Source organism: Oenanthe melanoleuca, chromosome 1A (genome assembly GCF_029582105.1).
Source record: "Oenanthe melanoleuca isolate GR-GAL-2019-014 chromosome 1A, OMel1.0, whole genome shotgun sequence".
Taxonomy (NCBI): Eukaryota; Metazoa; Chordata; class Aves; order Passeriformes; family Muscicapidae; genus Oenanthe; species Oenanthe melanoleuca.
The window spans coordinates 22,131,730-22,156,975 of record NC_079334.1 but is presented as its reverse complement, the minus strand read 5'-3'; the positions used below and the strand labels follow the sequence as shown (position 1 = coordinate 22,156,975).

Here is a 25,246-nt window from a genome sequence, read left to right as displayed (position 1 = left end):
GCTGTTCTCACCCCCGCCTCCCTTCACTTTATAACTGCCACAGATGATTAGCATACTTTGGTTCTCTGGGGAGCTCATCCCCAGAGCTGAGCAGAGGCAGAAGTCCACATTGGAAGTGGAACCTAGAATCCATGAAACGTGGCAGGTCCTAGAAGGAGACACAGCTGCCCTCTGTGCTTAGCACTTGAGTGGTACATTCTCCATCTGCTGCTTACTTCATGGTATCATCATGATACATGGGGTAGCTCTGCCTCTAGTACTGCCTGTTTCCCTTCTTTCCTTACTTGGTGCTGCTTTTTACTCATATGATCTCTTTCCCATGGGCACTTTGATACCAGCTAGCAGTCTTAATTTCCAGTGAGTAGAATGGCAAATGCCCTTTCTCCTATATTTTTAGAATTTACCTAGTTTTTGTCTTCTGAAAGTGTTTAGAAGAGCACCTCCCTACCCCACCTGACTGTATTCGTTGCACACCTAGGCCAGTACCAATAGTGTGTAGTGGAGATTGTCACTGTGGGTATGTCCCGTTCTCATGGTGTGTCCCCTATTTGGTGCTGTGGTGGATTCACTTGGCTCAGTGTCTGGGTTTAGGAGCACCACTGATAAAACTCAACACTATTTGTGTGGCATTTCCTCAGCAGCTGCATAAGGAAGTCTGTAGGGCACCTTCTGCAAGATCTAGGACTGCTTGTTTCTTGTTTACTTACCTTTGTATTAAGGGGTGTGGGGAAGTCAGCAGTGTTCTTTACTTCTCCCTTCCTGTCTCACCCAAACAGGTCGCTGCGCTCCCATGAAGAGCATCTCCAGCAGCCTCAAGGAGACCATGAATCCCCATGACATTGTCCAAGATGCCATCCACAACTTCTCTCCAGCCTACCAGCAGTATACCCAGCAGTCCACACTGGAGCACGGTCCCCCCTGGCGCAATGGCAGCCACGTGATCTCGCGCTCCCACAGCTGCTCCGGTGCCCGTGACAACGAGAAGACCCTCTTGCTGAGCTCCGATGATGAATTCTAGGAGGGGAAACTGCCAGCACATGCTGTCATTTTCCTTCTATTTTTTTTTTTTTTTAAATAATTTATTAATGCAGAAACACAAAAGTCATATCACTTCCTAGAGAGTAAAGATTGCAGAAGTGGGCACTTCCCATTAGCTTTTGTGGGTATGGACGTGATGAGGAATGCAGAGGTGGCAGAATGGCCAGGACTTCGTGCTCGAGCCCATTCCTTACAGCAGCAATCAAATTGAATTGATTCAAGCAAAGCTCCAGGGTCTGGGGCTCTGGCTTCCCACACCTGCCCAGCTTGGTGTGGGGTGTGACTGGCTGGAGCCTAGAGTTGTAACCAAAAATGTTTTTGGTTTTTTTCTAGCAGGACAACCTGACTGCTTTCTATTTCTTTTCCTGAAAGGTTGATGTAGGCACAGTTTTCTCCCCAACTCCCTGGTACTAACATCTCTGCGATCCTTGGGAAATAGGATGGGGATGCAGCCATAAGTGTTCCTGAGGACCAGACCTGAGACTGGTCTTTCTATATAGCCATTGCCTTTAGTGCTAAGTAAGGAACATCTGTCCCCACCTTCCTGAGCACCTGGTTATGAGTCCTTGAGTCACTTGAGGGAGTGAAGGGGAAAAGAACAGCTCCCTGCATCCCCAATTGCTATAAAAGCTTGTTGAAGCTTAGTGGGGATGGAACTGCTTTTTCACAAGGGTGGAGTTTTTTAATCACCAGGTGTCCAAGCTTCTCATCTTCCTGGCGTTCCTGTGGCAGGAAGCCTCCCTGGAGCATCTGTCTCCTACTAACAAGACTGAGGACTGGCTATGATAGATGGTGGAAATTTGTAGAGCTCTGACCCCTTCACCCCTCTTTGGGAAGGGAAGATATGTAAACACAAAACCAGTTTTTCTTCTTATTTCCTGTCCCCCAGCATCACATCTGTCCCTGTTAGAGGTAGCTGCCAGAGCAGATCCTGGTCTCTCACAGGTGTAGCTCTCCCCATGCTCATCATCACTGACTTTCCCCAAGCTACACAAGTTTCACCCTTAGGCAAGAATATTCAGGAAGGAATGTTGCACACTCCTTTGTTTTTTTATCTCTGTAGCTGTTCTGGGGCAGGCTGAAGCAGACTTGAAACCTGACATGACCTGGCTGGTCAGATTTGTCGCTTTTATTTTCTCAGGCAGCAATTGCTGCTGCTGCTGCTGCTGCACATTTCACAGGCTCTGCTGCACCTGCAGTGCTATCAAGGGTGGAACCAGCATTTATGGAAGTGGGAGAAGCTTCCCCTTGCTTCTCTTGGGTTTTGGATGAACCCGTGCGTACTTAGTGAAGCCAAAATGAAAATGATTCCTCTGTAGATCTATCCAGAGACTAGGAAATACCTCTTGCTTGCTTAAAATTATCTAGGAGAGAAGTGGGTAGCACACTCAAGTGCTACAGCTCAGATACTCCTACCTGCAAGCAGGAAGCAAAATTGAGAGTGGAGCAAGCTACTGTGTTCAGCTGTAGTTTCTCTGTTCCTCTCCTGCTTCACACCTCCCCCTGCCAAGAGCAGACCTGTGTGATTCTGGATTGTTCCTTGCTGTTCTGCTAGGAGAACTGGAGTCTGGTTTGCTGCCTGGAGTTTACCTTTCCATTTGTTTCCTAATCCATCTGCTTGTTCACTCAGTGTCTCAGAAGCAACAGTGAGTGAAGAGCACCTCATTTTTTCAGCACCTCTGCCCAAGCTGGGCAAAAGGGCTTGAAGAGAGGCAGGTTTGCTCCCTGCTGAGGATGAGATAGGGAAAAGATTAAGAATAGTGCCTCCTCCTGTACTGATGTTTCTGGGGGATGGTGAAGCATGTGAGAGCAACGGTACTGCTGAGGGAGCTGGAGGCAGGGTCAGTGTATCCAGCAGCTTCTCTGCTGCTTGATTTTCCCATTCACACACATCCTGCAGTGCCATGCAGTTGGTAACTAATTTTCCTGAGTTTGTGACTGCTTAATTAAACATGCAAACACACTTTGCCAGGCTTTGTGTGGGCTTGGTGTGTAATGGTTTCAAGTATAACTCTTTTGCACCAGCTGCCTTTGGAGGAGCCTGGTGAGCTAGTACCCAAAAAGCCAGCTGCCCTACTTTATAATTTTTTATATATATATATGTTTTTTAATACCACACGAAATCATCCATGACTAAGCTTCCTGCTCTCCCTCATGACCAGCAAGGACCAGAGCAAGCACTGGCTCTGAAGCTGCTTTGTGTTGGAGGAACAAATATGAGATGCAGAGCTTGAGACCAAGAAGGCCAAGGCATCCATGGTCTTGTAGGTCTGCTCATGGTAGCCCAGGACCCAAGAAATGTGCCAGTTCCAGGAGTAGACCCATGGAGCTGCTCTCCCTTACCTGCTTCCCATTTTCCTTCCTTCTTTCCTTCCTTCCTTTTTTGTTTACCATGTAACATACCCATGGGATTTGTTTATTATTTTTCCATATAGAGTAGTTCTTTGTATATAAATGACTGAAAAAAAGTATGATAAATAAGACAGAGTCACCTAGTTTTGTACCTATTGTGTTTAACTGATGTGAGCTCAGTGATAAGCCACTCTCTATTTTGGTCTTTGTGACATTATACTCTGCAGAAATGAGCAAATATGATGACAAATAAAAAAAATATAGAGATAATATAGATTGTACTTAAGCTGCCTCTGTGTGGTGCTGTCTGGGTGACTTCTCTGAGTTTTCCATCCTTGCAGGGACTGAGGCTTGGTGGGTCAGGATCTCTTGTCCTTTTCTCAGAAGGAAGGCTCCACATCTCTATGTAGGAGCTGATGGAGAAGCATCACTGCAGCACCCTGGGCTGAGAACACCATTGCTGGCACAGGGCAGGAGTGAAATTCATGTGTCAAAAAACCTGGAGCAGAGATTAATCTTTCCTTAGGTGCTCACTGTGAAACACCAGTGGGAGAGAGAGGGCCCTGAAGCGCAGAAAATAGACTTCACAACCTGTAAAGTTGTGGAGTAGGTACGTATTTTATTCAGCGCTGGACACAGGGGGAGAGCATCCTCCCAAATCCTGCGTACCTTACATGCTTCTTAACCTTCTATTTATCTAGGAAGTTCATGCATGTTCTAAATCGCCTATAGATATTGATTATCTGCCCCACCTGTTTCCCCGCTTCGTATGGAGATTAGCTGCATATTCATTGCGGCTGCGTAGTTTATTGAGTTGGTGGTCTTCAAATGAGTCTGTGGGCGGAAAATGATGAAGTAAAAGTCGTCCTCACTAGTTGAACACCTTGTCTTTCCACGCATGCGCTTGTAGTCTCTTGGTCGCGATATTTTGCGGAGTTTGTACTTTTACGAAGAGGGACCCCTTCTGCAAGCTCAGCAAAATCTATACATCAGGGGTCTCTTATCGTGCATTCCTTTCCTTATAAGCACACAGTAACTGATACCATATGTTCTACTCTTCATTCTATTTAACCCTTAAATCCCCTGTTTCAGCCCCGGCAAACAATGGCTTTGGGATTTTCTTCCATGAGCAGTGTTTGGGGCTGGGGCCATTTGCAGTGGCAGAATGAATGGGAATGTCAAATCCCCAAATAATCCTGAGTGCTGCAGCCCGCTGGGGACCTGGCCCACCTGGGTGTTTGGAACATGCTCACCCACTTCACTCAGTTCTGAGTAAGGGTAGTTTTTCCACATAGGAAGAGGAGGTGTGGCTTTATCTCCCAATAAGAAGCCTTCCACGCTTCTGTCCCTGCTGTTCCCAGGTAAGGTGATTCACTCAACAGGGAAGTTTGTGGGCACAGATGCCCTGCATCTGCCTCTCCTGCACCTGGTCCAAGGACAGCCTGGAGGGAGTTTTTGTAGGGAAAAGCATCTTTCCCAGGAAAAGCTGATTCAGCACAGCTGCACTGATCCTAAAAGCAAGCATTTGGGGGGTGCTATTCAGCATTAAGCGTGCTTTTTTAGTCCTTTTCTCTCAAAGACTATAAATCTGGTTTTGTCATAAAAAGCCCCTATCCCATATTTTTTGGGCAAGTTCTTGAGCATGTCCTGCAGCAAAGCCAGAGGGAGACAGAAAACCTGGTCTCAGACCCAGCTCTGTCCCAAGTTCAAGAATGACCAAACACACTCTCACTGTGAAAAAAAAAAAAAAAAAAAAAAAAAAAACTTGCTTTATTTGTAAAGTCTACAAAATACAGAGGAGTCGGGTAGGACACATACTGTAAGTCAGAAAATAAATAAGTTTTTTTTTTTTTTGCTCTATATAAGTATAAGATAAAATGTGATTTGCATATATAAAATATAAAGTACGGCTCTGTACCAACATCCTGGCTGTGCCGAGAGGCGGAATGGCAAAGAGGACGTGAAAATAACTTATGTTCGTGCAATAAATAAACCCAGGAGGAGTTGGGGTGGGGAATGCCAACCAGGAGTGGCAGGCACCTCTCTACAGAGAAGAATGGAGGCTGCAGCCGAGGGCGGCTGGCGTGGCAATACCCGGGCAGGGGAATCATCTGCAGCAGCAGATCCTGAGATGGACCTGCCTCTTGCTCCCTCCCCTGTGCTGCCTGTATTTAGTGAACCCAGCTCTTCTCCAGCCTTTCAGCCTGCTCAAGAGCTGGTTGTCCTATACTATGGTCCAAGCTGGAGGAAAACCAAAGGGAGGAGCATTCCTGCCTGCCAAGCAGCTCCCAGGAGCAGGGATGCTCTCCGCCCCTACTTCCCACCTCCTGCACCTCCACCCCTCTCTCTGCCTCCACATCTCTGACTCTGAGGGCTGGGAGCACCTTTCCATGGGCGTTGTAGGCGGTGGGGCACCAGGGAGGACTTGGTGGGGCCTACAAGCTGGCCTTCACTGAGCAAAACAGTGTTTATCTCTGCTCCAGCTGCCTCTGCTTCCTTCCTGCCCGTGCTGCTGCATTTCAGACACCAGGCCAGGCCGAGTGTCCCGTCAGCAGGAAGAGGCGCGAAGGTTGTGCATGATAAAGATAAAACAGCACCACTGCTTCTCCCCTTTGCGGACAACAGCTTGGGCTGACCCACTCAGGTATCCCAGCTTCCCCCTGCCCAATCACTGTCAGCTCTAGGGTCTCCCAGCACACATGCTGACACAGCTCTTTCCCATTCCATTCACCCTTACCAGGCATTAACACACAGCCACTTCATCTCCTCCTCTGACCCGCAAACCTTCCCTTGCCATCTGCATCCCCAGATATTTCAGACATGCTGCCACCTTCCTCCTGTCTCCAGCTGTGGTCCAGGTTGTCTGCCCAAGGCTGATACCCTTCTATCATACCTTCTTCCCCTACATTGCAAAACCTCTCTCTCCTCTTTTCCCTCTCTGGCACGTGCTCCTGGGACTGCCTGGCCCACATTTAGCTCTCCCATGCCCTCTCACAAGAAAGAGGCACCTGGCATTTTCCTACCAGCTTGGAGCTGTGGGATGCTTCCCCACTGCTGTCTGTGTGGGTTTGCTCTCTCCTGTCTGCACACCCAAGAGGGAAGGGAGCTATGAGGGTCACCAGTGAGGTCCTGTCCTTCACTCCAGCACCCACATAGCAGCAGCCCTCCCTACCTGGGAGAGCTGGAGAGATGGGAGAAAGAGGATTTGGGGCACAGGTCCTGACAGGGAGGAGGCTGGGGAAGGGCTGGGAGGCAATTCATGGGGAAGGCACCCCGGGGAGGACTGTGTCCAGCCGGGGGACGGAGGCCAGCACTAGGAGTAGGCGGCCTGGTTGGTGCCAGACTTGACGATGGTGATGACACTGGCAGTAGCCACCTTGGCAGGGGGCCCGTGAGAGGCCACGGTGCGGGCGAAGCCCTGCAGGGCCTCGTACTTGCCACGGAGGGTGTCGAGCTCCAGGCGCATGGCAGCATTCTCCCGGGCCAGCTTGTCCACCTCCCACTCCAGCTCCATCTTCTGCTTCTGCAGCTCTTCCTTCTGGCAGACGCGCTTCACCCGGCAGCTGGCAGCGTAACCCCGGTTCTTCAGCGTCCGACGGCGCTGCTTCAGCCTCGCCACCTCCTCCTTGGAGAGGCCCCGCAGGTGGTGGTTGAGCTCCCGCACTGACAGCCCCATCAGCTCCTCATCCGACAGCAGTGGAGTGTTCTCCCCCAGCTCCCGCTTCACCTGCCAGAGAGAGGGGTGGTTGCCTGAGACCCCCAAAACCAGCTCCCTGACTCCCAAGCCCCTGTTCCCACTGGTGCTCACCTTCAAAGCCTTGCTGGAGAGCCCGTCTGCCGCCATCCTTTCCACACTCCGGCCCTGCTGAGCAGCCAGGAGAAAAGCTGGTTACTGCCAGCCCCGTGTTCCTCACCTCACAACAGAGGACACCGGCCCTGCTGGTCCCCTGCCCGCTGCCCACTTCCCCCCCACCCTGGGCTGCATGACTTATCCCACTCCTTTAAAAAGTACATAGTAATAATATTAATAGCAATGATGACTGCAAGCAATAATAATAATGGGGCAAGGATGGACCTCCCGCCCTCCTTCATCCCATCACGAGACGGTTGGGATGCTGCTCTGCTCAGGGGACCCAAAAAGCCCCAGCCGCCTGCTGAAAGCCAAGCCTACCCCGCGGGGAGGAAACACAGGCGAGATCCGCCCCAGGCTGAAGGGAAAGTAAAAGCAGCAGCCCCACCGAGTGACACCGTGGCGAAGTCACCCGGCCGGGACGCGTGTGGAGGTGCCGCCCCGCCGTCCGGCCGGAGCGCCGCGGGTCGGGTGTCCCCAGGCTCCGGGGCTGGAGGGTCGCGGCCCCGCAGCGCGGGCGGGTGAGAAGCGGCCGCCCCGTGATTCAGCAGCGCAGGGGTGAAAGTCAGGAAGCGGTGCCTGCCCCTCGCCGACGGCCGGTCCCTCCCCGCCCCGGGGTTCGGAGAGCGAGGAGGGGTCCGAGAGCCCGCGGTGCAGCCCAGCAGCCTCTGCCCACCTCGGGGAGCCCCGGTCCCGTCAGGAGAGCCCTCGGCGGGACAAGGGGGGCCGGGACGGGGCCGAGAGCGGCCCGACAGGAATGAGGGGCTGGAGGGGGGCGGTGGGAAAGGTGGAGCCGGGAGGCTGGAAGCTGATGCAATCCGGGCCGGGGATCCGCCGCCGGAGCCGGAGGAGCGGCGGCGGATCCCTCCGGGGCGGCGGCCGTGAACTGGGAAGGAAGAGCGGCCGGGCCCGAGCGCGGCCGGCCGGTCCCCCCGTCCCGTTTCCCCCAGCCCTAGTCCCGGTCCCGATCCCCGCCTTCGGAGGCGGCAGTGAGGCCTCCAGCCGGTGCGGGACCCCGCCGCCCCCTTCTCCCGGCCGCCCCAGGCGGGAGCGGAGGGGCCGCTCCGGCCGGCGCTCACCTGGCGGCTGCGCTGGTCCCGCGGGGCCGCTGCCGGCTCGGGGCGTCGGGCGGCGCCTCCAACCTCGCTCCCCGCGATTACTCACCCGCGGATTCTTTTCATTCATAAAAACACAGTCATGCGGTGACGTCACCCCCGCCACGCCCCCTCAACGCCGCTGCCGTGCGGGGCGGCCGCTGCCCTTAAAGGGACCGCTGCCTTCAAAGCGCCCCGCGGTGCCAGCGCTCCTCGCACGCTGCCAGCGCACACCGCTCACCGCGGCGTGAATGCGGCCGCGCTCCAACAGCGCTGGTCTGTACTCGAATTGAGGAGTGACGCACGATCGATGACCGGCGCTACCGGGAGCAGAACGCCCCACAGAAATGGGCCGCTACCGCTTTAAGAGGGGCGGCCGCACCCCTGCCGCCCCTCCCCTCACAAAGATGGCGCCTCCCGCCCTTCCGCCCTCCTCCCCCGGCAGGCGGCGGGCGCAGAGTTAATCCCGCCCCCGTGGCCCCGCCCCGGAAACGGCGCAGCTGATTGGCCCGTCCCGGGGGGCGGCGCCGGCGATTGGCGGGCGGCGGCGGCGCGCGCGGGGGGCGGCACGCGGGGGGCGCTGGGGGCCCGTGGTGCTTTGCGGGACGCCATCCCCGGATCCTGCCTCATCCCGTTGCCGGTCCCGGGCTGGCACCCGGCGGCGCTCCGGTCGCACCGTGCGCGGAAGGGCAGGGGGAAGCTGCCTGAGGCTCTGGGAAGATGCAGTTTTTTGGGCGGCTGCTGGACACCTTCAACAGCGTCACGCAGATATTCTCCAACCCGTACCGCGTGAAGGAGGTGCCGGCCGCCGAGTACGCCGGTCACGCCTGCCTGCGGGAGGAGGGCAGGGTGGCCCTCTACAAGAACAGCCTCTCTCGCTCCTGGGACTGCTTGCTGGTGAACCCCCAGAGCCCGCAGGTCGCGTTCCGGTGAGTGGCAGACCTTTGGCCATCCCTGCTGAGGTGCGAAACCAAAGACCCCAAACTGCTGATGTGGGGGCTGCCGCCGGCTGTGGGGTGTTGTGTTGAAGCAGCAGGTGGGCTGGGAGGGGTGGAAGGCTCGTGGCTGTGCAAAACGGCTCGTGGAAACAGGATAAGGTCCAGGCATTGGGACAACAGGCAGCTGTGATACAGGATGGCACTGACTGAAGAAGTAAAGGAAGGTTCCCAGCACTGCCGTTTCCCTCAGACGCATGGGATTGGGGTTATTCCTTTGAGCAGGATGAACCCTGTGCTTGACTCCTTTCCAGACTCTTCCAGCTGGACAACGAAGCAGACGCCCTGGTGTACTTTGAGCAATATGCCCGGCAGCTGCGCCCTTTCTACGAGAGCTCGTGCCAGCCCCTGTCCCTGGAGGAGCTCCAGCAGCTCAGCGACTGCGTCCGCAGCTACCCCGGCTGGTCCCCCGCGCACATTGCCGTGGAGTTCGGCCGCCGCGAGATGTTCCGGCACAACCACATCGTGAGGCAAGGAGCAGGGCGCCTTGGGAGGGCAGGCTGGGCTGTATTCGAGTATCCCTTCTTGGCTGTGGAAGCTGATTGGTGGGATTCAGCCTGCTGCTGCAGAGTCTGCAGCTCTGGTGTTTGATGTAAAGGATTGAAGTGTCCTGCTAGAGACACTGGTTAGGTTGTTGCAACCCTTGTGGAGCAGATTTTTGGAGGGGGTTTTTGCTCACTTTGTAAGCCATGACAGTGGAGGTACAGTAGGACTGTCTGGAGACAGTTTTTGGCCACAGGGCATGGTTTTTTCACAGGAAGTTCTGCTGTGAGCAAGCCCCACGCAGCTACTCTTCACTCTTCCACCAGAGGGAGTAGAGGGAGAATTGAAAGGGCAAAAGGTAGAAAACATGGGCTGAGATAGGGAAAGCAAAAGCCAAGTACACAAGCAAAGTGAAACAAGCGATTGAATCACTGCTTCTGATGGGCAAGCATGTGTTCAGCCACCTCCAGGGCCCCATCGTGGGAAGACAAGCACAATGACTCCGAATGTCCCCATTTCTCTGTGCACTTTACATACTAAGCAGGATGTCATATGGGCTGGAAAATCCCTCTGGTCAGTTGGGGTTACCTGTCCTGGCTGTGTTTCCTCCCACCCTCTCCTGCATCTCCAGTTTTGTCACCAGTGGGTTAGTATGAAAAGCAGAAAACACTTTGGCTCTATGTAAACCCTGCATAACAATAACAAAAACATCTTTATATACTCAACTCTGTGTTCAGCACAAATCCAGAGCACAGTCCCATGCCAGCAACTGTGAAGAAAATTAACTCTCCCTGAGCCAAAACTAGCACAAGTTTACTAAGGATAGGGCAGACTGGTGATGAGTTAGGGGACTGGAGGGCAAACAGCAGCACCATCACCAGGTTGCTGACTGTAACCTGTCTCCTGTCTTCCTTTGGGCAGAGGGAGCTGATCCCGTATGGAGGGTAGGAAAAGGAGCGGCATTGTCAGGCAGAGAGTCGAGGGCAGGGCTGCTTGATGTCCCTTCCCTGGCAAGAGGCTGGGCTTGCCTGAACCTCATGGTTCACCCCAGATGGGACAGATGCGGAGGGCACCCCTGTGTCAGCTCCTGGAGCAGCTGCATGCCCTCCTCCTCCTCGTGGCCACTGCTGGGCCTCAGGCTGAGTGCTGTCTTGCAGCTGTGTGAACAGCACGGCCAGCGAGGACGGCTGCACCCCGCTGCACCTGGCGTGCCGCAGGGGGGACATGGAGTGCCTGCTGGAGCTGCTGGAGTGCCACGCGCGCCTGGACATCACCGACAGCAGCGGCGAGACTGCGTTCCACTACGCTGTGCGAGGGAGCAACCCCCAGATCATTGAGGTGGGAGGAGGCGGGACTGGAACGGCTCTTCTCTGTGCCGTGACAGAGATGGGAACTGCAGAGAAAGTCAGTTCCCTCTGCTGAGTTATTGCTTGAGCCTGATTTCAGCCTCTTATATTCCCTCTTTTCTGGTGCTGTTTCCCATATTCAGAGTGCAGATTCCACCCAGCACTCAAACAAGGACGTTAAGCAGGTTTCCTCAGAAATAATCGTTCGCTGTTGTTTGCATTTGTTTGCGTTCGCTGTTGTTGTCCATTCCCTCTCTCCTTCAAGCAGGGTGTTTGCTTTTGGGCAGAGTGGTGCTGTAGGGAAGTGTGTGTTGAGGCTGCCATGGGGGATCATGTGTTGCCCACAGGCTAAAGGACAGTTTGGAGATGCCCTGGGCTCTCCTGAGCTGTAGGACCTGCTGTTTAAACTGAGTGCCCTTGCATGGGGGACAGTGACCAGAGCCTCGAGGCAGAGACAGTCTGAAGTTGTAGGTGTTCGTGATTGCTGAGAAGTGCTGGGCAGTGTGACGGGGTTTGTAAGGTGTGGGTGGCCTTGCACATGGTTCCTGAGGTCTGTCAGCTCCCCAAGACTTGGTGCAAGTCTGGGACTGACTCCCCCCATGGCTGCAACCCCCACGTTTGCCCAATACCTGTTGTGACAGCTCTCCCTCTGCCTACCTGTCTGTGTTGGAGTTTCCTAATGCTTGATGAGGTAGGATGAGAATCAGGTCTTGCCATGCTGTGGAGTGGGCAGTTAGGAACTGTGCATTAAAAAGATATCCTCTTCTTTATTTCTCTGGCATTGACTTGGCTTCTTGTCTGATCTGTCTCATGTTTATCTGATGTTTGTTTTCTGTATTGATTCCTTGCTAAACCAAAAAAAACTAAATTCCCACTTCTCATGCATGCACCAGGGCATGTGGCAGTGGGATACTTTTCTGCAACAAACCAGTCAGCACATAACAGATGTACAATTTACAGTGAGCAGGGATGGAGAGGACAGGCTGTAGCATTGTGAGGTGGTCCAGAGTCTGTCTTCAGAGCTCAAGAAAAGACAGTGCTCTTCCGTGTGTGTATGTCTATTTATTTATTTACTGTCTCCTCCTTCCAGCTCCTGGGCAAAACCCCAACTGCTGTCTTGAACCACCTGAGCCATGAAGGGCTGACAGCTCTGCACCTGGCGTGCCAGCTGGGCAAGGAGGACATGGTTCGGTCCCTGCTGAAGTGCCGTGCCAGCTGCAGCGTCGTGGGCACGCTGGGCTACCCCATCCACACAGCACTGAAGTTCTCCCACAAGGGGTATGGAGTGTCCCCTCCACTCTGGGGACTTGTGTACTTGCTCAGCATTGCCCAGGGCTGTGCTCAGTAGGACAGGTCTCGTATGTAGTCATTGGCAAAAGAACAGGAAAGTGCTGGTATGGAAAAGAAAGAAATGATTTCAGAATAAAACCTTTTTGTTCTTGAATTAATACCATTTTCAGTATTAGACATCAGGAGAAAGACACAGATTTAAAAAGGTATGTTTGAGAAATGCTTTTTCTCAGAATGAGCTGTAGGAAGATGATTGAGAGATGCTTAGATAGTATTAATTGCTGTACCTCTGTCTTTGAGTGCTCTGTTCCTCATAAGCTTTCATTTCCTAGTTTTTCCTATCCCCGGTAGGCCAGAGATACTCTTGACTCTTAATAACACACTCTGGAACTGAATCAGAAGAGGCACAATATTTACTCCCTGTTTCTTTGGAGAAACTCAATTCCCTTTGTATATACTTATAATACTTAATGTTCAGAGAGTGTTAAGCTCTACAAACAGGGCTTTCAAGGCAACACTAGCTGCTGGTAGCTGTTTTTTTAAGCATTTTGAAAAGTACTTCCAATATCAGACACACATTCACAAGCCTAGAATGAGCATAGGTCACTGAGGTTGCCCTGGGGCTCCATCTCTTGTAACGTGTTTTTTTGGTGGTAGTGGAGAAGATAACCAAATTTCATAAGTCTACCTACCCTGTTTTCTAGGCACCAGATATTGGTCTGTTCTCAACAGGTGTGGTTTTTCACTCATAGGGAAGTACACACATTCTTCATTTCAGCAAGTATTTAACTATTGTTCTATCCCCATGTTTCCATGGAAAGAGAGGAGAAGAATTTCTCTTCTCAGTTTTGGAGAGTTTCCAGAAATGCCATATTCCTGTATTAGAGAAGCACTCAGATGTTGCTCCACAACTTGTAATTGGAGAGATTCTCCAGCTCCCAACACCATTTGGCTTGTATGCTTCCTGTTGTGCCCACACTTTCTGTGAAGAGCAAAACAAAAGTGCAGCTGAGGAACTCGCAGGTGTTACAGAGATGCTGGTGCTGCTGCAAGGTTTCCTGGAATTCCTCTGGGCAGAAGGCAGGTGGTGATTAAGTGGAGGTCTTGAGTCAAGACAGCAGCCACCCATCCTGTCATTTCACTGTCTTTCCCAGGTGTGCTCAGGCCATTCTCGAGGCAGATGCCAGCCAGGTTTGCTCCAAGGACCCACGCTATGATGCCACTCCACTGCACTGGGCAAAGAAGGCAGAGGTAAATAGATGGGGAGGGCCTGTGCTGATACCCAGCACCCAGTTAATTCCTTCTGTGGCTAACTTGTCCCTTTCCAAGTGCATGTGCAGAGCCCTGGGAGTGTCAGGGCCCAGCCAGCAGCCCAGTGTTTGATTCTCTTTGCATTGTGCCAGTCAGTGCTGTTTGTCACAGAGAATAGACCAAGAGAGCCTTGCAGTGAAATAAACTGGTGGGCTCATCTCTAGTATTTAATCCATGGCTGTGAATCTGCCAGCTTGTCCCTTTTCCCTTTTGTTGGAGAAACTGCAGCACTGTCCCTGAAGTACAGTTGCCCCTGGAGGGAAGGTTTCTTCTCATTACCTGCCAGTTTCCTGGGAGCACATAGATGGATGCCTTAGAAACTGCAGGGGAAGTGTGAGGTAGGCACAGAGTGCTGGCACGTGGGGGAAAGTCCATGTCCTGCCAGAGGTGGGCAGGATAGTGATATGCCATGCTGGAGCACCTGAATTACACTTGTTGCAGGCAGAGGGCATTGCTATTGCAGGGATCTTTTCCCTCCTGCAGTATCCCATTCCTCTTGGAAATGTCCTCTGGAGTTTCAGAGCAGAATTGAATTTGCTTGGCTTATAAAGAGAAGCTCAGAAGGCAAAATTTTTCCTTTCAGTCTGCAAGAATCCTGGACTGAGTAGAAACTGATTTTTTTCTCCATTAATCTCAGCCATTCATTGTGGTTGTGTATCAGTCCCAAAGCATCCAGAGGCTGCAGCCACCAACTAGTTCTTTGGTAAAAGACAGATGTCCTGGTTTGAAGGACTGGTATCTGCCAATAAAGGCAGAAGCTTCTCTTTGAAATGGAGAATGTAAACCCCCCCTCCTCCAAATTATTATAATTTTGAAATTAAGGGGCTCTCAGGCAAAGATAGCGGAATTAGGAATAACAGTTCTTTACTAGGAAAATTAAAATAAAAATACAGTATTACAAAGAAGAATCCCAACCCTGACAGAATCAGAATACAGCCTGACACCCTGTCAGTCAGGGTGTTGGTAGCAGTCCCATTAAATGGTGGCTGCAGTCCTCCTGCAGTGGCAGATGTGGTTCATCTGAAGCAGTGCTCCTGTAGAAGGGTGCAGTTTTCTTCTGAAGGTCCAGAGATGATGTAGAAAGGTCTGCTGTTCCTCTGGAATCCAGTGGAAAGACAGAATAACTTGCTCTTCAAAATCTCAGTTTTTATCTAGGCAGGAAAGGCTTGGCTCCTCCCCCTGGCTGGAGCATCTCCCATGGGATGATGTAATTTTATCAGTCATACAGTGGGACTTAATGGGCCATTAGCAGATTATATCTTCCTGGAGGGAGGATGAGTTGTGGAAAAGACAAAAGATGATTGCCCCATCTAGTCTTAAAGATGGCCCATTAGCAGATAGTATGTGCCACGGAGATAAGGAATCAATACCCCACCTGGCTTCAACAGCTGGTGATAGAATACACATTTCTGGCCACATCAACCCAACACAACAGAGAAACCCCAGTGCTCGGAACAATTCAGCTGGCATCTGCCAGCCAGCTGTATCCAGGCTCCCTCTTCCCCTTGCTTTGCTTGCCATGAGCCCTGGATGGTTTGAGTGCCCAGCTGGTTGTCCTCACGAGTGCTTTGTCTGTGCTTGGCGCTGCCCCCGCAGATGGCGCGGCTGCTGCTGGAGTACGGCTGCGAGGTGAACGCGAGCAGCCGCACGGCCGACATGGCGCTGCACATCGCGGTGCAGAGGGGCCGCCTGGACTGCGCCATGCTCCTGCTGACGCACGGCGCCCACACCAACGCCCGCGGCCGCGACGGCAACACGCCGCTGCACCTGGCCATGAAGGTGAGCCCGCTGGGAGGGACGCGGTCTTGTTAAAGGGTTGACACAGCGACAGGCTGCTTTAGGTGGTGTTCCCTTGTGGGTGCTTTAGCTAATGAGAAGGGGAGGGAAGGAATGAGAAATCATGTGGCAGCTCTTGACTGAGCTTTCTCTCGTGCCCTAGCATGACCACCTGGATATGATCAAAGCAATCATCGTCTTCGGAGGAGATGTCGAGATCCCCAATGATTTTGGGGAGACACCAGGCTTGTTGGCAGCCAGGAGCAGCAAAGGTGAGGGAGCATGTCAGCAGCTTTACAGGGTGAGCCCAGCATCCTGTCTCCCCTTGGTGGCCAAAACAGAGGTGAAAATATGCCATGCATGGGCGATGCTTCTCCAACATGCTTTCCCAGCTTCTAGTTGCTCACGTAGTAAGCACCTACTTAGCCTAGCACATGCTTTGTATTAATAGCCCTTGATGAATTTCTCTTCTGTGACACAGAGATGCAAGAGGAAAAGCTGGCACACGCTCCCCCTCTTTTGGGCCCCTATGTCAGGCACTGCAGGATCACAACAGGATGACATAGCACTGCTGAACCACCCAGGCACAGGCAGGCATGGGCAATTCTTCAGGGGCAAGAAGTGTGTGCACACACCCTTGAAGCTGCACAGCAGTGGTTTCTCCTGCTGTGCACAAGAGCACTGCCTGGTGTTTGGGGAGAGATACCTGGGACCTTCCCCGGGTCATCCCCGAGGCTTTGTGAGGGTCAGGCCTGCTGTGAATTGGGCAGAGCACGTTCCCCCTGGTGTGCACGTGCACGGATTCTCGTTCTGATCTGTAACTCCCCCTTGGTCACCTAAGGTGCGAACCGGAAAGTGCTCTTAGACCTGCTGCAAACTGTAGGGACCGAACGCTGCCACCCACCACCCAACCCTGACTCCCCAAGCCTGGCACCATCTGCTGCCTCCTTCCTGGAAGGCCAACCTTCCTCACGGAGCAACCTCAACAGCTTAGGTAAAGCCTTCCTGGCCCTCCCTTGCTCTTCTCTCTTCTTGCTTCACAGTGCTGTCTCAGACCTCTTCTTCAGATGGGCTGTGCTCTGGGAACTGTCAAAGCTCTCACTGTCTGGTGACTCTGTGGTGACTGTCCTCATTCATCTGCTGCAGGATCCCATCTCTTTTCTCTGCTTTTCCTCTGTGTGTATTCTAAACTCTTGTACTCAAAACATTTGTTTTATAGACCTGACACAATGTAGTTTTGTAAAAAGAAAGACTGGTATCCTCATATCTCTGGAAGAGGGGTGACTTAGCCTGCAGGTACTTTATCCACTGGGTCATGTGTAGAGGGGAAGGTGCTTGCTTGTCTACCTTGAGCACCTCCCAGTACTGTGCTGCCACAAGGAGATTTAGAAGTGTCGCTTATTCAGGTTCTGGAGGCTAGTGTCTGGGAGAGGGAAAGGGTGAAGCCTGAGGATAAGCAACCTTGATGATGGGGTTTGTTATAGGAAAAGTCTACCTTGGGACATATGGTTGTGTTGAATCTTGTGGTCTATGCTGCCCAGACTGTGTGAATAAGGACGTGGGTTTATTCTAAGAGACAGGCTTTCTGCCTTCAGGGAGCTCCAGAGCTCAGGAAGAGGCAACAAGAGGGCTTATGGACTAGGTAGCAGGGGAGTTGACTTGGAGGGTCATGAGAAGAGCATGCAAGCAGCTAACTTCTGCTTGCAGACCACTTCCCATCTCAGGTTGGAGATTTTCTTTGCAAAGGCTCTTTGCCTAGAAGACAATCCTGGAATGTGTCTGTGCCACCAAAATTGCAGTGGCTGCTGACACCAGGACTTTCTTCTCACCACAGCCTGGTGAAGGCAACCCATGTCCAGTTTCAGGTCTGATGCAGTGACAGAGCAAAACCCTTTTTATCATGCACTCTGGCTCTTGAAGAAACTCCTCACTGCAATTCGTTGTTGTCCACAGCCACCTTCTGGCCTGGGTGCTGGCAGGAGTATGTAACTTCTCTCCCCCTGTTCTTTCTTCTTTTGGTTTCACAGGCTGGCTTCTCACCTAGCCTGGATTGGTGCCCACACCCAGGGTGGCCTGGGTGAACGTCAGCTGAGGGGTAATGGCAAGTCACCCTGTCCCCACAGTCCTCCTGCCTAGGTTACTTTGAGGAGTAGATTTAGGTTTTACCTTAACAGCTTGCAGTAAACTGCATAGTGGGCACGCTGCTGGGCTCTGCCTTCTCTCACCCACTAAGCACATCATCTGCTGCTCCAAGCCCTGTCTTTTCCAGTGCATCTACAGCTGCCTGTTCTAAAGGGTGGTGTTACTGTCCTTTGGTGTGGAGTTAAATTTGGGGGTTACCTGTTGGCTGTGGGTAAGATGGCTTGTGTCTTCTTCAGAGACCTTTATTTGATGGGGAAGGGAGCTGGATATTCTCTCTTTATGGTGGAAATCAGTTACCACACTGGTGATCTCTAATTTATTTTTTTCCTTTTGAATGTTCATGGCCCTCTAGGGTACCAGGACCTTCTGTATGTTTCCACAACACTTGGACAGTTGTTGAAGGCACCAGATGTTGTGGACATGCCCAGTGAGGCTAGAAGAAAGTAAGTGAGGAGCAGCTTCTGCTCCAGTGCAACTTGAAGGTGAAATCTGTGTGTGAATTCTCTCCTTCCACACCCATGGGGATGGCATCCTCAGAGCTGGCATTATTTCGTGCCCATCAACATTGCAGTTTTTCCAGCATCTTTTGAGAAATGTCTGTTTCCATAAATGACCCCTGTCTATCCTGCCTGGTGCTGCAGTAGAGCCTGAGCTCAGGAGGTGAAACCCTGCTCTGTCCCTGCCCTGTGCTACTGGGCACCCAAGACTGTTTTGGCTTTGTGATTTCCCCATCCTGACACACTGCCCTGATGGTCACTCAGCTCCTCTGCACTGTCTTGGCAGTGCCTGCACCTTGCCACGTGTGGAGTGGAGAAGGAGTTGGCACTGAAGTGCTGCTGGCAAGATTTGGGTCTGTCTGCTTTTTTATTTATGACACAATACCCATTACTGTGTAGTAAGGGACTTGGATGTGTTTTTGGCTGGTGACTTTCTCACTGGTGTAAAGGTTAGAGATGGCTGTGCAAGAGCAAAGGATGTTCCACCAGCTCTGACAATGCTTATTGGATGTGTCTTATTTGCACCTGAGAAGGCACTGCTGGATTTGTTTATTCACCAATTGCACTGTGTGCAGCAATCTACTTAACTGGCATAGCTTCCTGTCCTCCAGGGGCAAGTTCCCATGGAGTGTTCTGTGATTTGTAATCTGTCCCACAGCTCCCAGTCATCTGTGTCTGTCTCTCCAGTCAGGACCGGCTCCTGTGCTTGGATGGAGGGGGCATCCGTGGCCTTGTGCTCATCCAGCTTCTCCTGGCTATTGAGAAGGCTGCAGGCCGTCCCATTCGTGAGATTTTTGACTGGATTGCAGGGACCAGCACTGGAGGGATCTTGGCCTTGGCTATTGTACATGGTAAGGACATAATGGGTTCCTTCTTACTCTGGTGAGCTGAGTGTTCCTCTCAGGGGAGCAGATGTGTGCTGGGAGCTGTCTTTCTAATCCCAACAGATCTTTTCTGCCTGCCAGAGGAGGGAAGGGATATTCCTTAAGGAAGGAAAGCCTCTACCTGGCTTCATGCTTGCTTCTCAAAGCTGGCTTTTGGGGAGTTAATGGTGGCAGAGTTCAATGTTCTGTACTCCTGTGCTCTCCACAGATGCCTTAGAGCAGAGTGATTGATACATTCTGGTAACGGGAGGCTGCTCTGAGCTTGCTCTTCTTCTGTAATCCTTCCCAGTCATGCTGATGAGAACCAAGCAGATGAACCAAGCAGCTTGGGAAGGGGATTGGATTGGGAGTGATGCTTCCCATCTCCCACTTGTCCTGGGAAACCCTTGCTGTGATGTGCTGTATGTTCTGCCTGCCTTTCCTCTCACTGCCTGCTCCTGCCAACACTGTTGCCCATCCCAGGGAAGTCCATGGACTACATGCGCTGCCTGTACTTCCGCATGAAGGACATGGTGTTCCGGGGCTCTCGGCCCTACGAGTCGGAGCCCCTGGATGAGTTCTTGAAGAAGGAGTTTGGGGAAAACACCAAAATGACAGATGTCCAAAAACCCAAGTAAGTCCTGCCTCAGGCTGTGCTGGTTCATTCTGTCCCATGTGTGCTCTTGACCTGTCTCAGCAGAGATGCTCAGCCTCTCCTTAGAGCAGATCTGGAGGAGAGTGATGTGCAGACCATTGAAACCATAAGTATTTTTTTTCCAATTTTCCTCTTACTCTCTCATGTGTGCTTCTTCAGGGTTATGGTGACAGGGACATTGTGTGACCGTCAGCCAGCTGAGCTCCACCTTTTCCGGAATTACCCTGTACCAGAGACAAAACGCTCCACTGAATACAAGACAAGTGCATCTTTCCAGCCACTCACTCAGCCAGAAGGTAAATGATGGCACACAGGAGTCCAGCTGGTTGGCTGGGGAGGTTTCATCCCTCAGACAGATTTCATGTTCTTCCTCCTTGCTCTGAAAATCAGCAGTGGCTCATTCCCGGTCTTATATTGTAACTAGGTGCTAGTATTGGTTCCCATTTCTCCTCTCTCCTCCTCCCTTGGCTTCCCTTGTACCAGGAACAGAGTCTGGCTAGCGAGGTTCATGAGTAAAGGGGTCTGCTAGAGGAGTCCTGTGTACTGTCAACATCTTTCCCTGGGCTCCCACAGAAAAACGTGGAAAAGTCATGTAACCCCCTCCAGCTTGCTGCCTTGTCTGGCACCCATAACTGCTTCACTATCAAAATAGCAGCAAGGAGATGGATAGAGAGTGAATTTGACCCAGGATATGCAGGAAGTGGTGAAAACATCTTTTAAAGCCCTGCAGAGTCATTCTGTGTATCCAAGCAGAAGCCCTGCTCTTGGGAGGAAGAGGCACAACCACATAGAGCAGAGTTTCCTGGTATTGCAGGCCATTCTGATTTGTGTTGGTAGAGCTGGGGTGCTTTTCTTGCAGCACAGCAGAGCTGCTGCAAGAGGCCTTTTGCTGTCTGTCCCTTGCAGAGCAGCTGGTGTGGCGCGCTGCCCGCTGCAGCGGTGCAGCTCCCACTTATTTCCGGCCCATTGGCCGGTTCCTGGATGGAGGGCTGCTGGCCAACAACCCCACCCTCGATGCCATGGCTGAGATCCACGAGTACAACAAGACACTGATCAAAAAGGTGAGGGAAATCCTAGCCTTGACTGGTAACTGGAGGGTTTTGGCCCCACTGAGCCTCTCTTAAAAAAGAAGCGGGTGTGAGGGTGGATGCATCTTGGTGGATAAACAAGTTAGCACTGCACTACCCTAAAAGGGAGTGTGTGGCAGGGGATATGTGTTGGGAGTAGTAGCTGTGAGGTGAGATACGTCTTCTAACAAGGGTGTGAGAGGGGGAGACAGTCTCATCAGCCTCTCCTTGCTTCTTTGAAAAAGGATGATTCAGTTGATTGTGTATGTGGCCCTTGACATGGCTCTGCAGGACCTTTTTCTGCCCAAAAATAAATGGAGAAAATATGGATAAGGTACTCTGTAAGGCTGAAGAGTGGATGCCTTCTGTGGTGTTCAAAAAATTCAATAACCAGTGGCAGCTATTGCTCCCTGTAGCTGAAAGGGGAGGTGTTTTACCAAGAATTTCGTGGTTATTTGGTCCTAGGACTCATCTCCAGAGTGGTCAGGAGAGAAGAGACAGAGCAGTGCAGCTCTTGCAAGTCCTGTGGGTTACAGCTGTCTCACCAGGCCATACTTAGGGGGATGATGGGGGAAGAGTAGGCTGCTGAGCCTTTTGCCTTGGTTTCAGAGCTTCCCCAGGAAGCTGCTGTGAAAAAATGCTTTACTTTCATTTTTGGTCATTGCAAACAGATCTTTTGTTTGTCCTCAGGGTCGGCAGCAGGAAGTGAGAAAGCTGGGGTTGGTGGTGTCCCTGGGAACAGGGAAGCCTCCGCAGGTCCCAGTGAGCTCTGTGGATGTTTTCCGCCCCTCAAACCCTTGGGAACTGGCCAAGACCGTCTTTGGGGCCAGGGAGCTTGGCAAGATGGTGGTGGATTGTGTGAGTACTGGGAGGAGGGGATGGTGAAAGACCCCTGGGTTGCTTGAAGGGAGGGAGAAAAGGTTTCCAGTTTCCAGCTTCCTTCTTTTGGATGTAAATTCTATTTCCTTGGAACTGCTCTGACCATGGATGTAGTGAGTAACTTATGAATTGCAGGAGCACTGCAGGCCTGAAAACATGTCTGATTCTGTGGGGTTTTGAGTGCCCCAAAGGGACACTCATCCCCAAGGGACATTCTTGCAGCTGAAAGGAGCTAAGGACAGGATGGTGGTCAGTGACTCTTAGGAACATTTGCAGGTGTGAGTTTGTGAAACTCAGTATCTTTCCAGGAAGCATTGCTTATCATCTGAGCAACCTGGGAAAAAAAATTATTCATGCCTCAGAAAACAGCAGTTCATTTTTCTTTAGAAAAGCTTAGCTTTTCCCACTGGGGAAATTAGTAAATACTAGAGAAGTGAGAGAATCACTCATTTAAAACAATAAGTACAAGCTGTTGTTAGGAATGTGTAGCTGGCATATGCACTTGTGTGCTTCGGGAAGAAGATTGTTACATTTTGTTCATGAAAACACTCTAAAAGGATGAAAGCCGGAAAGATCAGAACTGAAGTCCTGACTATGATTTTAATGCTGTTGCTTTATCTCCATTTTAGCTTCCTGAAGTGAGAAAATGCCCAGAGTCCTTTTGCTTCTATCTCAGGGCTCCCAGGGAAGCTGTCCCAGGGTAGCCCAGTAAGCCTGAAGTAATCACAGGCCCTGCTATACAGGGTTTGGACAGAATGGATACAGGTGAAATCCCAAGGAGGATGTCATTCAGATCATCCTGGGAGTTTTCTTGAGGCAATCCACTCTGTGCTGTGATGTATGAAGGGTTGGTAGGGTGCAACTCTTGTGTCCCAAGGATCAAGAGCACTAAAAATAAAGAAAAAGAAAAGCAACCCAGCTCTTGGTGGCGAGGAGTGCCATCCAGGATGCCCTTGCTCCTGGTTTTTATTTTCCCTGTGGCACTTGTGCAGTTGGGGTTGGTGCCAGGGAAGGCTGTTGCAGGCAGGGAAGAGCAGCCAGGCTGTAACTGCAGGCCTGTTTCTCCCGCAGTGCACTGACGCAGATGGCCCAGCTGTGGATCGTGCCAGGGCCTGGTGTGAGATGACGGATGTCCCGTATTTCCGGTAGGAGCTTCCTTCCCGCTCTCTTGCACAGACCTATTTTTATCCCTCTGGCCTCAGACCTGGCGTGGCACACGTCATGCCAAGTGGCATCCCCTGCAGATGGCAGGATGGAGCGTGCCCTGGCCCTCCCCATGAGCTGAGGCACCCAGCACGCCTGCTCTGGGCTAGTTAAGGGGGTTTGGGAGGTGATGTCTTGCATGGGCCTTTGGGATGTGAATCCTGCCCTGTCCCATGCCCTGTTCCACCCTGCACAGCCTGTTTTAGACTTGGCCCTCATGTGCTGCAGTCGCTTCACTGTGGCTCAGCCCTGGCTAGGCCTTGAAAGAGGGATGTCTTGGTTTGAAGGACAGGTGTCTGCCGATAAAGACAGAAGCTTCTCTTTGAAATGGAGAATGTAAACCTCCTTCTTCCAAATTATTATTATAGTTTTGAAATTAAGGGGCTCTCAGGCAAAGATAGGGGAATTAGGAATAACAGTTCTTTACTAGGAAAATTAAAATAAAAATACAGTATTACAAAGAAGAATCCCAACCCTGACAGAGTCAGAATACAGCCTGACACCCTGTCAGTCAGGGTGTTGGTAGCAGTCCCGTTAAATGGTGGCTGCAGTCCTCCTGCAGAGGATGTGACAGATGTGGTTCAGCTGAAGCAGTGCTCCTGTAGAGAAGTGTTGCTTTCCTTTGAAGGTCCAGGGATGATGTGGAAAGGTCCAGCTTTCCTCTGGAATCCAGTGGAAAGATGGAATAACTTGCTCTTCAAAATCTCAGTTTTTATCTAGGTAGGAAAGGCTTGGCTCCTCCCCCTGGCTGGAGCATCTTCCATGGGATGATGTAATTTTATCAGTCATAGAGTGGGACTTAATGGGCCATTAGCAGATGATATCTTCCTGGAGGGAGGATGGGTTGTGGAAAAGATAAAGATGATTGCCCTATTTTGTCTTAAGAATGGCCCATTAGCAGATAGTATGTGCCACTGAGATAAGGAATCACTGCCCCACCTGGCCCCAACAGCTGTTGATAGAATACACATTTCTGGCCACATCAACCCAACACAAGGGGGAGGCCTCTGCTTGGCAAGCCTGACAGATCATGGAAGTGTCCTGCTGGGCAGGCTGGTGCCTGGTCCCCTCCCTGTCTGTGCCCAGCTGGTGATGCTGTCTGTCTGCTGCAGGCTCAGCCCTCAGCTGCACACAGAGGTGATGCTGGACGAGGTGAACGACACGGTGCTGGTGAATGCTCTCTGGGACACCCAGCTCTACATCTACCAGCAGCGCGAGCAGCTGGAGCAGCTGGTGCGACACCTCTGCCGGTGACTGACCTGCAGGATCCCGTTCTGCATTCTGGAGGCAGGGAGCAGCAGACACTGGAATGGCTCAGATTTGCCCTCAAGCCAAGGTGTTGAGGTGGGGGAGAGACTTGTAGTAGTCGAGGAGAATTAATATTGAATAGACAACAGAGCACATACACATGTATTCCTAGGCACAGAATGTATGACATGTATGATAGCTGTGAAATGCTGACAGTTTGTGCTGTAACCCCATCTCTGCTGCTGTGCTTGGTTTTGCTGCCCTCCTTTCTGACCCAGAATCCAGAGCCCTCACCTACTTGTCTTGAGTTGTAGCAGCTGGAATGTCTCCTGTCTGTGCAGTACCTCTACTGACAAAGCACCGTGCACCTTCCTATGTCACAGAATGGGCCTAGGCCTGATAAAGCTTCAGGGATTGCTTAGCCCACTGGGCCCAAGGTATTTCAGTGTATAGTATTGGAAAAGGGATTATTTTCACCTCAACACACCCAGTTTGGAGGAGAGCAGAAATGCTGAAACTTTTTACATAGGTTCAATGCAGAAAGTTGTAGCTTTTCCTGAGACAGTTGTCTTCTGCAACAGTTTCTTTCCCCTCTGAGATGGGCTGGCAACACTGTGCCTGGAGAGGGAGCAGCCTCCCCTACCCAGGACTTCATTGTGCCACTGATTTTCTGTGTTTCACTTTGCTCAGGGGCTGAGATGTGAAAGCCTGTCTTTACTCACAGCAAGCTCAGTGGAAGGGAAAAGAGCCTTGGCTTTGTAGAGAGATTGTTTCTCTTTATTCTTAAGGTGAAACTGAAATGCTCTGAGATTGGTTCCCACCAAAGAAGCCAGAGCTGTGACAATTTGGATTTACTTTTTTATTACAACTGGAAGTTCTGCTGTGACTGCTACACCACTTGTTTCTGCAGTAATTTTTGCGTATTTATGAATAATTTATGTATCTATTTGGAGATGTTTCGAGGAGTAACCTGGAAAACTGACTTTTTAATGTTTTTCTTTTGAGTGAATGGACTGGCTGCTGACTGTTTCTGTGAGAAACTAACATGTCCTAAAATAAAGAAAGATTTGCATTTGGTTCCAATGTCATGCAGTCCACAGTGGTCTTGTCTTTCTCTCCATCCTACAAGTTCCCAGAGGGGTCCTAAGCTTGCAGAC

General features: G+C 51.5%; 3 protein-coding genes across 5 annotated transcripts in view; 2 read left to right on the top strand and 1 right to left on the bottom strand.

The window, feature by feature from the left end:
- TMEM184B (transmembrane protein 184B) overlaps window positions 1–3,671 on the top strand; it is a 29,295-nt gene extending 25,624 nt beyond the window's left edge. For both annotated transcript variants that reach the window (XM_056482262.1, XM_056482263.1), the window contains exon 9: window positions 777–3,671. In XM_056482262.1, the coding sequence (XP_056338237.1) occupies window positions 777–1,018 (242 nt within the window). In that variant the 3' untranslated portion in view covers window positions 1,019–3,671. The remainder of the gene's footprint in view (window positions 1–776) is intronic.
- A 1,469-nt stretch (window positions 3,672–5,140) lies between these two features.
- On the bottom strand, window positions 5,141–8,486 carry MAFF (MAF bZIP transcription factor F). Of its 2 annotated transcripts, none has more exons than XM_056482265.1 (3): window positions 8,320–8,486; window positions 7,199–7,252; window positions 5,141–7,117 (listed from the first exon to the last, which is right to left on the bottom strand). In XM_056482265.1, the coding sequence occupies exons 2-3, from the start codon at window positions 7,232–7,234 to the stop codon at window positions 6,704–6,706; spliced, it is 450 nt and encodes a 149-aa protein (XP_056338240.1). In that variant the 5' UTR covers window positions 7,235–7,252; window positions 8,320–8,486; the 3' UTR covers window positions 5,141–6,703. The 2 variants fall into 2 exon arrangements, with proteins under 2 accessions (XP_056338240.1, XP_056338239.1); XM_056482264.1 differs by having other exon boundaries at window positions 7,199–7,255; window positions 8,320–8,483.
- Window positions 8,487–8,911: 425 nt separating this feature from the next.
- PLA2G6 (phospholipase A2 group VI) lies at window positions 8,912–25,172 on the top strand. The gene is made up of 16 exons (XM_056482261.1): window positions 8,912–9,263; window positions 9,584–9,799; window positions 10,970–11,150; window positions 12,249–12,436; window positions 13,603–13,699; window positions 15,356–15,538; window positions 15,699–15,807; window positions 16,377–16,529; window positions 18,030–18,120; window positions 18,862–19,025; window positions 19,521–19,671; window positions 19,852–19,988; window positions 20,599–20,753; window positions 21,450–21,617; window positions 22,710–22,783; window positions 23,954–25,172. The coding sequence occupies exons 1-16, from the start codon at window positions 9,055–9,057 to the stop codon at window positions 24,093–24,095; spliced, it is 2,418 nt and encodes an 805-aa protein (XP_056338236.1). The 5' UTR covers window positions 8,912–9,054; the 3' UTR covers window positions 24,096–25,172.
- Window positions 25,173–25,246: the final 74 nt, after the last annotated feature.

Coding starts and splice junctions, on each gene's coding strand:
- MAFF (XM_056482265.1), bottom strand. CDS start 7,234: ATGGCGGCAGACGGGCTCTCCAGCAAGGCTTTGAAG. Junction 7,118..7,198: donor TCTCCAGCAAGGCTTTGAAG/GTGAGCACCAGT, acceptor TCTCTCTGGCAG/GTGAAGCGGGAGCTGGGGGA.
- PLA2G6 (XM_056482261.1), top strand. CDS start 9,055: ATGCAGTTTTTTGGGCGGCTGCTGGACACCTTCAACAGCGTCACGCAG. Junction 9,264..9,583: donor AGCCCGCAGGTCGCGTTCCG/GTGAGTGGCAGA, acceptor ACTCCTTTCCAG/ACTCTTCCAGCTGGACAACG. Junction 16,530..18,029: donor GAGCAACCTCAACAGCTTAG/GTAAAGCCTTCC, acceptor ATGGCCCTCTAG/GGTACCAGGACCTTCTGTAT.